A 15119-nucleotide genomic window follows, 5' to 3' on the forward strand; every position below is an offset into this window, starting at 1 on the left:
ATTTGCTATATACAACTTTAAAGTTAAACATTAATGTTATGTATAAAAGGAAAATATTTAATTTAATATTGAATAATAGTGACATTTTAAAATACTTTATTTCAAGTTATTTCAAGACTATTCCCAGAATATTCTGATTGTGTTCACTGTCCTATGCAATAGGAGAGATGATTCCATTGAAATGCTGCTCTTGTTCATAAAAAACAAATCCTCAAATATGTATTTCTTTGTCTTTATCATAGACTAAAATATGTCTTTATTCATATAATGTATGCATGAATGGAAAAGTAAATTATGAACTATCTATTTTGACACCACATATACACATTATGATTATTCATAGCGTCATTATAATCAGTGATGTAAAGTAACTAAGTGTACTCAAGTACAAGTATCATTTTGAGGTCCTTTTATTTTTACTGTAGTATTTCCAGTTTTCAATACTTTTACTTCTACTCCACTACATCACAGAGACACATATTGTACTTTTACTCCACTACAATTATTTGAAAAATTCAGTTACTAGTTACTTTGTAGATTTTGATTATTATTACAAAACATGCATTAACCACTTCAGCCCGCATACTTGCCATTTGAAAATAGCAGATCTACAAGCTCACAAAGTGTCCCTTCGCGACCCGTTGTGAGCTTGTAGATCTGCTATTTTCAAAGCATTGTGAAATGGGACATTCTGCAAAAGGAGTACTTTTACTTTCAGTAAATTGAATTTATAATTGTATATTTCAATCAATGTGAATACTTTTGTAATCAAGTAAATTTAGAATTCCGGACTTTTACTTGTAACAGAGCATTTCTACATTGCAGCATTGATACTTTTACGTAAGTAAAACATGCGAGTACTTTCTCCACCACAGATTAATAATTAAATTCAGTATTTTATCACTCCACGTCTCGGCTGATAGGATATTGCCTAGCCCAGGGGTCTTCAACGTTTTCACGTCAAGGACCCCCTAGCTGAGAGAGAGATGAAGCAGGGACCCTCTCTATATTGTATAAAATTGTGTTTCAGATAAACGTTTGCTGCATTTTTCCCTCTACACCTATAACTCTTTGCCAAAAAATAGCAGATCTACAAGCTCACAACGCCTCGTGCTGCGAGGCGTTGTGAGCTTGTAGATCTGCTATTTTTGTCTAAAGTTCTCATCAGAAAAGGGATGCTAGGGTCCAAGTGGTTACTGTAAAAAAAACATATATATCACAAAGATTTGGCGGACCCCCTGTAGTAACTCTGAGGACCCCCTAGGGGTCCCGGACCCCCTGTTGAAGACCCCTGGCCTAGCTCCTATGGAACCTCTCCCTCCGCTGTAGAGCTCCGAGATGAGGTTCCTCGTTTGATTGGGACATTGTCGCACATTTTCCACTTTACATGTTTCTTACCCCTTTCTGCACATCCTATCCAAAAAGTAAAGCATTTACGCCATTCTCTCAGATGTTTTAAGTTCTAGCGCACAATAAAAGCTATCCAACGAAGTATTTAATTCGCCTCTGTCCTCATCCGGTTACATGTTTTTAAGACATTGCGCAAGAGCTGCGCCCGTAGAGATAACATCACTGATTCCCCTACTGGTCAAATGTTGAATTGCATCTTCTAATGCAAAATATTATGGAACCGGATAAGGACAGAGGCAAATTAAATACTTTCTTCAACTCGTTGGATAGCTTTTATTGTGAACTTTATTTTTATTATTTATTGTAGAACTTAAAACATCTGAGAGAATGGCGGAAATGCTTTACTTTTTGGATACAATGTGCAGAAAGGGGTAAGAAATATGTAAAGTGGAAAATGTGCGACAATGTCCCAATCAAACGGCAGAGACAACGAGGAACCTCATCTCGGAGCTACACAGCGGAGGGAGAGGTTCCGTAGGGGGCGGGGCTAGATATTGCCCATTGTCCCGCGCGTGGCGGATTCGGATTGGTCACGGTTTGATTGACGGGCGTGCCAGCCAACCGCAGCGAGCCACAGTACTGCCTACGAGCATGACGCGGAAGTGTAAAAAACCAACACGCTTTAAATGTCCTCCCATTAAAACCGGCTCCAGCATTATGTATGTAAATATGACTGTATGTATGATCTAATGACGAGCCGTTCACATGCACGCGGACCGCGTTCACCTTCATAGTGGTTGTAAACCTACTGGCGCGTGGCTAACGTGCGTGCGCGTGTGTGTCTGTGTGCGCGTGTGTGTATTGATATGAAACTTTGTATATGAATCGATCGAGCCGGTGGCATGGTGATGATGATGATGGAGAGGAAGATGGTGTTGTTGTGGTGTTGTTGTGTGGTTGTGCTCTTACAACAACACACTGTGTCTGCTGCTAGACAACACAGAGATGTGAAGAGCCTGTGTGTGACGTGCGGGAAGATCACTGAGGACTTCAACAAGGTGAGTCTGTCTGTCTGTCTGTCTGTCTGTCTGTCTGTCTGTCTGTCTGTGTGTGTGTGTGTGTGTGTGTGTGTGTGTGTGTGTGTGTGTGTGTGTGTGTGTGTGTGTGTGTGTGTGTGTGTGTGTGTGTGTGTGTGTGTGTGTGTCTCTCTCTCTGTGTCTGTCTGTCTGTCTGTCTCTCGTTTTCTCTGTCTGTCTGTCTGTGGTTTTCTCTCTCTGTATGCCCCCCCCCTCCCCCTCCCCCTCCCTCCAATTGAGCCACTTCTCTCTATCATAGAGATATCAACCTCACACTGTGTTGTTGTTGTTATTATAGCGGAGGACTTCACAAGATGGCACCACTTGTCCATTTAACTCGATGTACGGGGGGGGGGGGCACCACCTTGTGAGGTTGTCTCCTCTATTATGGCTTGACATACTCAGTTGTGTCGCGTACCAGAAATAGCAGACGTACAAGTTCACGTGCCGGGCTGCAATGTGTCTCCAACTACCCCAACCTCCCCCCATCTGTCTCTCTCCAGCTCTCCACCTGAGCACTCTCTCTTTCTGTCTCTCTCTCCCCCGCTATCCCCTTCTCAACATGAATCCGAGACTCGCTGTACTCATAATTATGTGTTGTGTGTGTGTGTGTGTGTGTGTGTCAGGGCTTCCAGAGGACCGCCAAGCAGAACTTTGGTGGAGGGAACACAGCCTGGGAGGAGAGAGCACTGTCCAAATACGAGACAAGGTGGGAGACGCGTGCGTCCCTGTAGAGCCAGTCAGGTCACCCTGACACAAAACAAACGCTCCTTTTTCAGTTTGTTTGCTTTTTGTCAGCACCAGAGGTCACTCGCTCTGTAGTCTGTACAGTCGGACAAGATGAACAACTCTTTATACACAGTAAAATCCTGAGCTTTAATTTAAAGGTACTATGCAAAAACATTCCAGTGCAAGCGGTGCAGGGGAGAAGTCGCACAGGTAGATGCAGCCGAGCAAGAGGGGCTTGTAGTAGACGGGGAGACATATGAGGTGGTGGACAGTTTCTGCTACCTGGGAGACATGCTTAACACTGATGGGGGGGTGGACCTAGCGGTGACCACAAGGGTGAGAAGTGGATGGAAGAAGTTCAGGGAACTTATGCCCTTCCTAACATCCAAGGCCCCATCCCTGAAGATGAAAGGGCAAGTGTACTCAGCCTGCGTCAGAAGTGGCATGACATATGGAAGTGAGACATGGGCCCTGAGGGTGGAGCATGAAGAGAAGCTGAACAGAGCAGAGATGAGGATGATCAGATGGATGTGCGGTGTATCACTGAGGGAGAGAAAGACCAGTGCAGAGCTGAGACAGAAGATGGGAGTAGAGGCCATAGTGGATGTGGTGAGGAGAGGCAGACTGCGATGGTACGGACACGTTGTAAGGAAGGAGGAGAATGATTGGGTGAAGAAAGTAATGTCGATCAACTTGGAGGGGACAAGACCCAGTGGCCGGCCTAAGAAGACCTGGCAGATGACCGTGTTAGCTGACATGAAAGCACTCGGCATCAATCACGAGATGGCCATGGACCGTTCCCGGTGGAAGAAAGCCATAGCGAGAACCCAGTCCAACCCAGCGGAGCCTGGAAAGCGGACTTTAAACAGATGATGATGATATGCGGAACTAATTTCAATGAATAAAATATTATTTTAACTTATCTGTATGGTACAGCAGGGGTCTTCAACCTTTTCAGGCCAAGGACCCCCTAGCTGAGAGAGAGATGAAGCAGGGACCCCCTTTATATTGTATAGATTGTGTTTCAGATTAAACTTTTTTTTGGTTTACTTGGTCTGCTCTTTTTTCCCTCTACACCTAAACCTCTTTGCAAAAAATAGCCGATCTACAAGCTCACAACGCCTCGCAGCGCGAGGCGTTGTGAGCTTGTAGATCTGCTATTTTTTGCTAAAGTTCTCCTCAGAAAAGGGATGCTAGGGTTGAAGTGGTTAAGGTAAAAAAAAATCATATCATACAAAGATTTGGCGGACCCCCTGTAGTAACTCTGAGGACCCCCTAGGGGTCCCGGACCCCCTGTTGAAGACCCATGTGGTAGAGAATGTTAATGCAATAGAACTAATACATTTACAGTGGTAAAGTATGTTGATACAACTAGTACATGTACAGTGGTTGGAGGTAGCCTCGCGTAGCCAGACAACTATTCCACAATCTCCGAATGCCATGTAGAGTCTGGAACTACACCTCCCCAAAAGCAGAGACTCTTCCATTGAGACATTTAGACCGTGGTGTTGGGTAGGACCAAGTAGTGCTTCCTGAAGCTGATAAGATCCCCTCTGGCCAAGAGGGACCTTCCTCTTGCTTGAGTGGTAGAAATGTCATTTTGGGAGACCCCGGTTCGAATCCTAGGTAGGACATAAAAAGTTACCGATTGCAGCTCTAAGTGAACAAATGAACCCGTAAAATGGATACATTTAACACAGAGGATAAATTCCATATCACATGAATAGAGAATGAAATATTGTAAGCATGATTGTGTTAAAAAAGATTGTAAACAATAATTTCCGTTTCAAACAGTCCTCTCATCTGTTTTCATGGTTTCCTCTGTGTGTCACACAGTGAGATCCGTCTGGTGGAGATCGTGGAGGGACTGTGTGACAGCAGCAGCTTTGAATGCAACCGCATGGTGGAGGAGAACGAGGAGCTCTTTGAGACCTGGTGGTTCAAGAGGTACGTGTGTGTGTGTGCGTGTGCGTGTGTGTCCTAATCCTCCCGCTCAATATTCGCCGCTGACGGGTGCCGCTCCAGCCCGTAGGAGTACGTGCAGTGACAAATATCATCCTCCCCGCCCGACAATTGTGTCCGTATACGAGTGGTTTTCAACCTTTTTCTTGCCAAGGACCCCTAAATTGATAAACATTTGGCCGCGGACTCCCATCTGAAAACGTTTTGTGCCAGGGAGGGACCCCCACAAGTAAAGATTTGAGTTAAAAATGTTCGCTTTAAAGATATATATTCAAAGATTTATACACATTTTCCGGGATTTTTCAAAAATAGCAGATCTACAAGCTCATAGCACGGCACAGAGTGCTGTGCTATGAGCGCACGGCACAGAGTGCTGTGCTATGAGCTTGTAGATCTGCTATTTTTGAATAGCCAAAGCCAGGTGGTTAAAATGATTGTGATGCTATGTTAACTAATTTAGCTGGGGACCCCCTGGTACCCCTCCAAGGACCACCGGTGGTCCCCGGACCACTGGTTGAAAACCACTGCCGTATACTATATGCTCGGCTAAGCTCCGAGCTCCACGGTGAATTCGACTCCGCTGTTGGTGGGCAGGTACTTTACCACTGCGCCACCCCAAGTGCCCCGATGTGTGAAGTTGATCAGATGAGCGGTTTGCCGTGTATACAGGACAGATAGACAGACATAGTAAATACAGAGATGCCTGATTCAGAGATAGTTGTGCCGTACAATTTCAAGCCCTGCTTAAATTGCCATTTTGAGAGTCCATCACTTGTACGGTCATTTCACTCATGTGTCCGTCTTCTTTTCCTTCCTGTTGCAGGAAAACGAAGCACCCAGACCTGCATAAATGGTTCTGTATTGAAAGCATCAAAGTGTGCTGTCCAAAGGGAACATTTGGACCAGACTGCAACGGTGAGGATCAAACGGGACATTGAGGCAAACAGTCACTGACACTTTGCTTTTCTAAGATATATAAGAAGTTAATTATATGAGCTCACGGGACAAGAACATTAGACACGCAGGTCCGTGGTCAAGGTAGTTCTCTGCTGAAAGCAGGGATCAGAACATACTGCAGTTATATCCAAAGATAAGAGAGCCAATGCCATGCCAGCATGAAGTGGTGCCTTTTAGAGCGCCACCAGGAGGCTGACTTTTGTAAAACAACTGTTTTGCTCTTACTCCTTCAGATTCTGTCCAAAAAACACGCAAATCGGTACACAGTATCTCTATAGTCATGTGATCAAGATGGATGTGTCCGATATTTCATATTCCATCCTACTTGCCTAACATTGGCTTCCAAAGTTTGCAGGATAGGTCAGTTTTGAACAAAATTCCTCAAATCATGAACGCAGTGTGCAATTTCTGTGAACCTTTGTACGCACATTCCCACTAGGTCGAGGAAGAAATGCCCCCCTTTTCACATTGGCCTGTTATAGCGCCACCAGCAGGTCTAATTTAGCAAACCACATTTTTGGAACAAAATGCCTCAAATCATGAATGCAGTGTCTGATTGCTGTGAAAGGCCTAGGAAGAAATGGCACCCTTTTCACATTGGCCTATTATAGCGCCACCAGGAGGCCATAATAACCTACCTGACCTGGCGGAGACCTGTGCTCCGAGGAGCACTTTTTCTAATTTCTTTCTGTTTTTCCTGAAGCCTGTGTGGGGGGGTCTGAGAGGCCTTGCCACGGCAACGGAGTCTGCGATGGCGACGGGTCCCGCGGCGGTAAAGGGAAGTGCAGCTGTAACAACGGTTACACCGGGGACTTCTGCCTGGACTGTGTAGACGGACACTTCAACGAAGTCCGCAACGACTCCTACTCACTCTGCACAGGTGAGCGCCAACACACACGTGAAGCTTAAAGCAGTGCTTCTCAAACGCTTCGTGTCAAGGACCCCCCAAATTGATATCGATTGACTCGATTATTCGATGAACCCATTAAGACCTGGAACGCATCTGTGTCACTTTTTCATTTGAGCTAAAAAGCATTATTTTACACTTTGGCTATTCAAAAATAGCAGATATACACGCTCGTATATCTACTAATTTTGAAAAATCGTGATAATGTGTGCAAATCTTTATATATATATATATATATATATATATATATATATATATATATATATATATATATATATATATATATTCTTTTAAAGCAAACATTAACTCAAATCTTTGCTTCTGGGGGTCCCTGGAACAAAACATTTTGAGATGGGGGTCCGCGGCCAAATTCATATCATTTTGCGGGTCCTTGACATGAAAAAGTTTGAAAACCACTGATATAGAAACATACGTTTTTCAGAAAAACGTTAGGATTTAGAAGACATTTTGCAGAATCGGAACCTCAGGTTGGGTTATGTAATAGATAGAATAATTGCTAATTAAATAAGCTATAGCTGCTTTTTTTTGTGTTCTAAGTTTGACGAAACCATGGCAACGGAGAGGCGAGCGACGGGGAGCTGACCTGTGTGACCCTCTCTCTTTCAGAATGCCACGGGTCCTGTAAGACGTGCACCGGGGCCACCAACCAGGACTGTGACGAGTGCAAGGAAGGCTGGGAGGACGACGAGCAGGAGGCTTGTGTCGGTGAGTGAGACGACGGCCCCCAACCATTTCTTATATCGGTGCTGTCGGACAGAAACCTCTCATCTCCATATTTAAACTTGTTGTGTTTTTTGGGTAAATCAACGCTGCGGCCCTGCTTGATCATACTACGGCGTCACACAAAAGCACCAAATGTAGCAGACCTGCAAGCTTTAAATTGCGACGCGCTTCAAAGCTTGTAGATCTGCTACTTTTGATATTCTTTTCATTTGAATCCACAACAATGAATTTTTGTTTTGTTTTTTTGTCAGATGTTGACGAGTGCTCCACGGATCCTCCACCGTGTAAAGAGGATCAGTACTGCCTCAACACAGACGGCTCGTACTCATGTAGAGGTGAGACCACACACTACCAAGCTGCTTCACTGTACAGCAGGGGTGGGCAACTTATATGATGGAGAGGGCCACTATATTTCCACACTCACTGCAGAGGGCCACATTGCATATACTGTCGGGCAATTCTATGTCACACAAAAGTAGCAAAAATAGCCGATCTACAAGCTCGCGGTGCGACGCGTTTTGAGCTTGTAGATCAATTTTTTTATTTGAATCCTGAAAAGTAAGTACGTTTTATTTAATTTCAAATGCATTCAGTTATACTTATGTTAACTTTATGAACTTAAATACAAATATATTGGACATAAAAAAAGACAATCAAATTTTAATACTAGTCATTAAGCTACTAATATAGACTGAAGCTACACTCACACAATCACGTGGAGCATGCGTTCCCTCCCCCTGCGACTAATGGCTGTACATGGGGCCGACGATTGTGTGAGTGTGGCTTCAGGAAGTAAATTCCTAGCCTCGATCTCCAGGCTTTTATTTTTTATTTTTGCTAAAAAATAAAAGCTTGGAAATTCCTGTCCCAGCTGTTGGTACGCAAAAGCGCCTCGCGTCGTCTGATGTGCCACGCATTATTTATTTTGGGTGCGCATTCGCACCAGTTATGTGCACCCCTGAATATATACAAAAGGTCCAGTTCAATACCGACTACATATTCGCCTGTAGACATTTTATGTAATATTATATATGTATATTTGTGATATTGTAATTGTGAAGGGGAATGTTGGCTTCAGAGAGAATGCCTAATAATATTGCTCTGACACACGCATGCACATTTTTTCCCACCAATGTCACATGAATACTGAATGAGCCTGTGTTTGTGTGCTGTACCAGTGTGTGATAAGGTGTGCTCTGGCTGTACCGGGGCGGGGCCGGATAAGTGCCAGTCCTGTGCCAGCGGGTACCACCACGTAGAGGGCACCTGCACTGGTGAGATATCCCACAATGCACTGTTCTGTTTCATTGTTTCACTTACTTCCAAGCTAGTCTCAAAAGGTAGGGTTTTTCTTTTTATGTGACTACGGGATGCCTCTCCAAGTGATGCTCCAAGTTGTTAATAGCTTGTATTCATGTTAATGAATCCCGCCCCAAATGTTTTTTTTTGGGGGGGGGGACCCTTTACAGTTATGTATAGAAATTTCACACCAAAAATGTAGAACATTTCTTAGGACCAAGATTTGGTGGCCCTTCCTACTGTCTGAATATAGAGAGATAACTTTTTATCAGCAAACAAAAAAACAACCAAAAACCTATTACTTACACCTCCTTCAAAGCTTAACCCATTAAAACCTGTGTAATTCTTTTTGCCATATTTTATACTTTATAAAAAATTGCAGATATACAAGCTCACTTCGTGCCGCGATATGAGCTTGTAGATCTGATACATTTTTTTTTTATCGTGCAAATCTTTGAATAGGTATATTTTCCAAAGCGTTCTAAAGAACATCTTTAACTCAAATCTTTGCTTCTGGGGGTCCCTGGAACAAGATTTTGAGATGGCGGTCCGCAACCAAATACATATAATGTTGGGGGTCCTTGAAAGTTTTGAGCACCACTGATATAGCAACTTAAGTTTTTCATTAAACTTAGGATTTAGAGGACATTTGTAGAATCGGCCTCAGCATCTCACAACAGACTTGCATAACAGTGACTTGGTCTCAGCTGTGTGGTTACTGTACCGTTACTGTTCTGAGTGGAGGTGTAAGTGGTTGGTTTTGCGTCACCAGATATTGACGAGTGCTCCCAGGAGGAACCCGTGTGCACCAAGGAGCACCAGGAGTGCATCAACAGTAAAGGGAGTCACCTTTGTGTCTGCGCCAGCGGCTACGAGGAGGAAGATGACGAGTGCGTCCCGACGCCACAACCAGGTCAGCACCGTTTGTCGGTTTAACCACTTAAGCCCTGTTTTATATGTCGTTGTATGACAGTGTCGCACGGTGAAAATAGCCAATCTACAAGCTCACAACGTGCCGTGAGCTTGTAGATCTGCCATTACCTGGTTCTACGGTACAGTATTTTTTCCATACTCACGATTGTTCAAAGACATAACATAATGCTAGAGCCATTTAAAAAAAATGACCAGCTGTAAGACCACAGCCACTGAGTGGTGCAAATATGCGACTCAACTCAAGTTAACAATCAATCAATTGGACGCAACAAGGATGGAAGGTTGACAGACATCAATGATGTGGCCAAGTACAACCTGTTGGCAGCTGCATTTTAGAAAGGCCCATCTTTTGCTGTTTCATTTTAACAAACGGCAGTCTTGATCAAAACAAAAAAGGACATTCTAAAACACTGAAATGTCTGCTGTAGTGTACCGTGGATGTATTGGGACAAACGTAATGTACACATCTACAAAAACTACTCAAAAACCAGTCTGGTTATGCCGAAATAAGCAATATCTTGAGTCACAGTATACGATAGGTCAGGTGCATAACAACGTATGCATAGTCTTAATTGGCCTTGGTTGAAATATGTCAACTTTTTCTTTATTCTATCATCAGAAGAAGAAGAATCTGAGACGCCAGATACCCACAATCCACAGCAGCACGACGACCTCTGACCTCAGCACTTAGGAGCCAATACGGGCGAAATCAGGAAGAACTATTTAAATTCCCATTGGATGCGTGTCTTGGCGCTCCATCTGAGACCACTCCCGTTTTAAACAAAACATTTTAACTACACAGCACTTGCAGAGAAACGCACAGCAGTGCTGTCACAGCAGACGATTCTGTCATCGGACCCTGGATCAAAGACGTAAAGACGTTTTGCAGTGTAGAGTGTCCTGTTTGTCATTGTTGCTTCTCCGTTGTGCTCAAATAATGTTGTCTTTGTTCTTTGCCTTTGTTTAAAATTAATTCTGACAGAAATACGGTTCAATAAAAATGAGATATTAAATTAAATCACTCATGTCAGTGAAGCTATATAATGGTGTGTAGACATTGTTGTGATGTGCCCTGTGCAGTGGTGGACAGTAACCAAGTACATTGAGTACTGTACATTTCTTTGAGTATTTGTATTTTTGGATACTCATGACTTTCACTCCACTACATTTCAAAGACGAATAAGGTACTTTTGACACCATTACATTTCTTTTTTTTTTTACCTTTTTTCCTTTTTTTGGGGGTCCTTTTATTTGTAGTTTTCAGTAGAGACAGACAGGAAACGGGGAAAGAGAGAGACATGGGGAAAGACATGCAGCAGAGATCGTCACGATGCGCTGTAATACTACATTGGAGCATAGGTGACACCACTACAATTCTAGGAAGGGAAGTTACATTATGAATTAACCACTTAAGCCCAATTTCATATACAGTGAAAATAGCAGATCTACAAGCTCACAATGTGTCACGATGTAGTCTCTCGAGTCAAACTGACTAGTCTCTCTCCTCCCTGCTTCCGTTTTGTCTTTGCAGTCACGCAGATTTGTCCTAATGTAAATCCAATCAAAAATGTAGTTTATGGCATTGGGAGATTGTGGGATAGTTGTAATTTAAATCTTATAATATACAACTTTAGAGCTGAAGAAAATGCAAGAACACAATTTGCACTGACATGATGATTTTCAGACCTCAAATGCTCGAGTGTGCATAGATTCTGTTCTTACCCAAGAAGAAATCCTTAAGAAATGTCTTCTTAACCCTTTAAGACCTGGAACGCATCTGTGTCACTTTTTCATTTGAGCTAAAAAAGCATTATTTTACACTTTGGCTATTCAAAAATAGCAGATCTACAAGCTCGTAGCGCGGCACCGAGTACCACGCTACGAGCTTGTAGATCTGCTATTTTTGAGAAAATGTGTGCAAACTGAATATTCATATTATTTTAAAGGAACATTTTTAACTCAAATCTTTGCTTCTGGGGGTTCCTGGAATAAAATATTTTGAGATGGGGGTCAGCGGCCAAATTCATATCATTTTGGGGGTCCTTGATATGAAAAGGTTTGAGACCCACTGACATAGCAACAAAACCTTTTTCAAAAAACTGTTAGGATTTAGAAGACATTTTGCAGAATCAGAAGAGAGAGAGAGAGAGAGAGAGAGGGGGGTTGGATGAATGCTGTATTAGCTGCTGTAGATTGTTCCTACCCGCCCTGGCAGGATAAGAAGAGCTGTGGTCAGAGTAGTGTTGAAGATGAAGTAGGTTGGCTCGCCATCATCATGTCATCTTCAAAACCACACCAGAACACCTCAGTCAGAGAACTCATGGTCTCAGAAAAACCTATATGACATAAAGGCCACTTTAAAATGCATGTATGTAAAAATTACAACCAGCTTAAACAAAACCGCTTAAACAAAACCACTGAACATTACACTTTAAATAAGACACTTTTGAACAAACATTTAACCAGTTTCACTCACCAATTTCAGCAATTTGATTTCAGTCACAGGTTTGTGAATTGACGTCAGCGATCAGTAAAGGAGGTGGAAATCTTAAAAAGCCTAGCACCACAAGTTTTTTAACCGATCATACAATACAATAATGTATCAACATTTGTAAATTCAGGATTTAAACATTTGGGTCTCTGTGCAGACCTGCAGCAGCTCCTGTGTGTGTGTGTGTACCATACACACGATTCACCTGTCTACTGCAGGCTGACACTACTGCTTTAACCAAGCTGTGACTGGTCAGTGATTGCTGATTGCATGGTTTTAAGTTCTCACACGGATTCCATAGAGTCCAGCTTGACTTTCTCTTGGCTTTCTCTTAAGGAAGGACTCCCAGACTTTTCAGGCCGCGACCCCCCAAAATAATCGTATTTGAACTGGAGACCCCCACCCTGACAAGCACTTGGAATTGTAGGCATTCATTGCATTTAGTTTCACTCGGTTCCACAGATATTATTAAAGGAGACACACCATGAATTTAAAAAAAATATTTGATATTTAATATCATATGGTGTATGTCCCTCAAACCATTTTCAAAAGGTTTGAGCCTAAATCAACATTCAGATATACTCATCCCAAGTCAATTCTCTCAGGCTTATAAAGCACTTTCAGCTGCAATACCAAAACGTCCAGTTGGCTAGGGGGGTGCTGTACTGCGGTACTGAGCAATTCTGTCTGTCAAAATACATGGGCAGAAAGTTTGGTGAGGTAAGCAAACTTGCCATTCTGAGACGGCCTGTTCAGACACGCCCATTCTGAAAATCTCTGAAATGAGAATGAATGACTGAATGTTAAAAGAAAATATTTTTTGGGGTACAAGAGACACTGGGGAGCCAAAAAAATACAAAAATAATAAAAAAAAGTGAAATTCATGGTGTGTCTCCTTTAAATAATATAAATTATTAATATTGTGAAAATAGTTTGAACTACAAGCTTGTAGATCGGCTATTTTCATTTATTTGTTTGCCTCTTTCTTACGTAATCTTTGACTAATTTTGTCTTAAAAAGGTCTTAAAAGCCATTAAATTGTAACTGTAGAAATGTGCAGACACCCTGTATACACTTACATATACTGTATGTTGGTTTGTTTACTGTTGAGTGAGAAAACAATACTTGTAGATCGGCTATTTTCAGTGCAATACATCAATACATGGCACAGACCAAGTATAACTCAGACATGACCCATGTGGCTGATGAAGTCAAGCCCTTCAGTAAGACATTTATTGTAAGAGTACAGATTTGAATTGGTCAACCTATATACAGTAGCAACCGAATATATGTTCAGAAGCATCTTCCATATAACCCTGAACCCTAATGTTCTCAGATAAAAGCCTTTAACTTCTTTAAGCTTTTGACTGTCATGTAGAACAGCAGGAACACACATTTAGACTGATAATACGTAAACATCATAGTTTTAGTAAGGAGGAGGAATCCTGTCATGCTGTTTCACAAATCACACATTGGGACTTGTCGTGGCAATCAGTAATCACTCACAGCAGTCATGTGGTTTAAAGCAAGAACAAGCTTTAATCCATGTGCTTGCATTGTGAGCTTTGTAGATCTGCTATTTTCAAGAGATTTTTTTAATACATTTTATACATTTGAAAACTTGGGACATACTGCATAATGAGTACTTTTACTTTTGGTACTTTAAGTACATTTTTATATCAATTTACGCAAGTCAATTTTGAATTCCGGACTTTTACTTGTAACAGAGTATTTCTACATTCCAGTATTGATACTTTTACTTAAGTAAAACATGTGAGTACTTTTTCCACCACTGGTGGAGCAGAGGACCATCTACCTCACACATTTTGAAAGTGTTGTTGCAGTGTCCGGTTATAGCCACAAGATGTCACTGTAGCCTTACAGAATAATATAGGTCAATCTCAGTGTACAGGTACAGTAAGACCATGATTGTCATAGTTTCTACATCTACAAGTGAAGAGGTGTTCATTTAAAGGGACCAAAACGGTGTGATTATCTTTGTTAACTTAGTTTTTGCCTAATTTAATCATGCTCAAGTTTTATAGTGGTCATTAACCACAAATAGCCTATACATTTATGTTTTAGAACATAACACTGTTAAATGTTTTCTGTTGTGAAAAACAACTAAATACTCAAGGACTGAACTTAAGTGCAATTCTGAGGTAACTTTACTTCATTATTCCTATTTTCTTTAATGGGTTTTTGATATATTTTTGGGGCCTTTTTGCCTTTTTTCCGATCAGAATCTGAATCAACTTTATTGTCACATCACAGGTTTACATGTGTAAAGAAGTGGGTGAAATGTGATGTTGTGCGTAGAAAGACAGGAAACGGGGAGAGAGTCGAGGATTGATATGCAGCACATCCGCCGCTGGGCTCGGGAATCGAACCTGCAGGCATGCTGTCGGGCATCAAAGCCTATGTCAGGGGTCAGCAAGTTAGTTTGGCCTCGGGCCAATTTCTCTCTAAGTAAGAACACAATCAAAGGCTTATTTAAGATCTGGAAGAATCAAAACAGTATATGAATTGCTATTTATTGCTATAAAGGTTACCAAAGAAAGATGTGTGTGTTGTAACTGCATACTGTGTGTAATCAAATGTCACAGGTGCAGATAGATTGGGGTAGTCATTTTGTGAAGGCCACATCCTTGAATGAGGACATTTAATTAAA

General features: G+C 42.0%; 1 protein-coding gene across 2 annotated transcripts; it reads left to right on the top strand.

The window, feature by feature from the left end:
• Positions 1 to 2012: 2012 nt before the first annotated feature.
• On the top strand, positions 2013 to 11097 carry creld2 (cysteine-rich with EGF-like domains 2). 2 transcript variants are annotated; one of them, XM_084049882.1, is made up of 10 exons: positions 2013 to 2408; positions 3053 to 3135; positions 4992 to 5102; positions 5941 to 6032; positions 6778 to 6954; positions 7609 to 7707; positions 7977 to 8060; positions 8904 to 8999; positions 9797 to 9946; positions 10580 to 11097. In XM_084049882.1, the coding sequence occupies exons 1-10, from the start codon at positions 2253 to 2255 to the stop codon at positions 10633 to 10635; spliced, it is 1104 nt and encodes a 367-aa protein (XP_083906008.1). In that variant the 5' UTR covers positions 2013 to 2252; the 3' UTR covers positions 10636 to 11097. The 2 variants fall into 2 exon arrangements, with proteins under 2 accessions (XP_083906008.1, XP_083906009.1); XM_084049883.1 differs by having other exon boundaries at positions 9797 to 9937; positions 10577 to 11096.
• The last annotated feature ends 4022 nt before the right edge of the window (positions 11098 to 15119 follow it).

This window comes from Gymnoscopelus microlampas (genome assembly GCF_963454915.1).
Source record: "Gymnoscopelus microlampas genome assembly, chromosome: 23".
Classification (NCBI taxonomy): Eukaryota; Metazoa; Chordata; class Actinopteri; order Myctophiformes; family Myctophidae; genus Gymnoscopelus; species Gymnoscopelus microlampas.

What these genes read in the sequence shown, in the direction of transcription:
- creld2 (XM_084049882.1), top strand. Translation starts at nt 2,253, where the DNA reads ATGGTGATGATGATGATGGAGAGGAAGATGGTGTTGTTGTGGTGTTGT. An exon ending in CTGTCCAAATACGAGACAAG is followed by an intron (nt 3,136 to 4,991) that starts GTGGGAGACGCG and finishes TGTGTCACACAG; the next exon opens with TGAGATCCGTCTGGTGGAGA. An exon ending in CTCCTACTCACTCTGCACAG is followed by an intron (nt 6,955 to 7,608) that starts GTGAGCGCCAAC and finishes TCTCTCTTTCAG; the next exon opens with AATGCCACGGGTCCTGTAAG.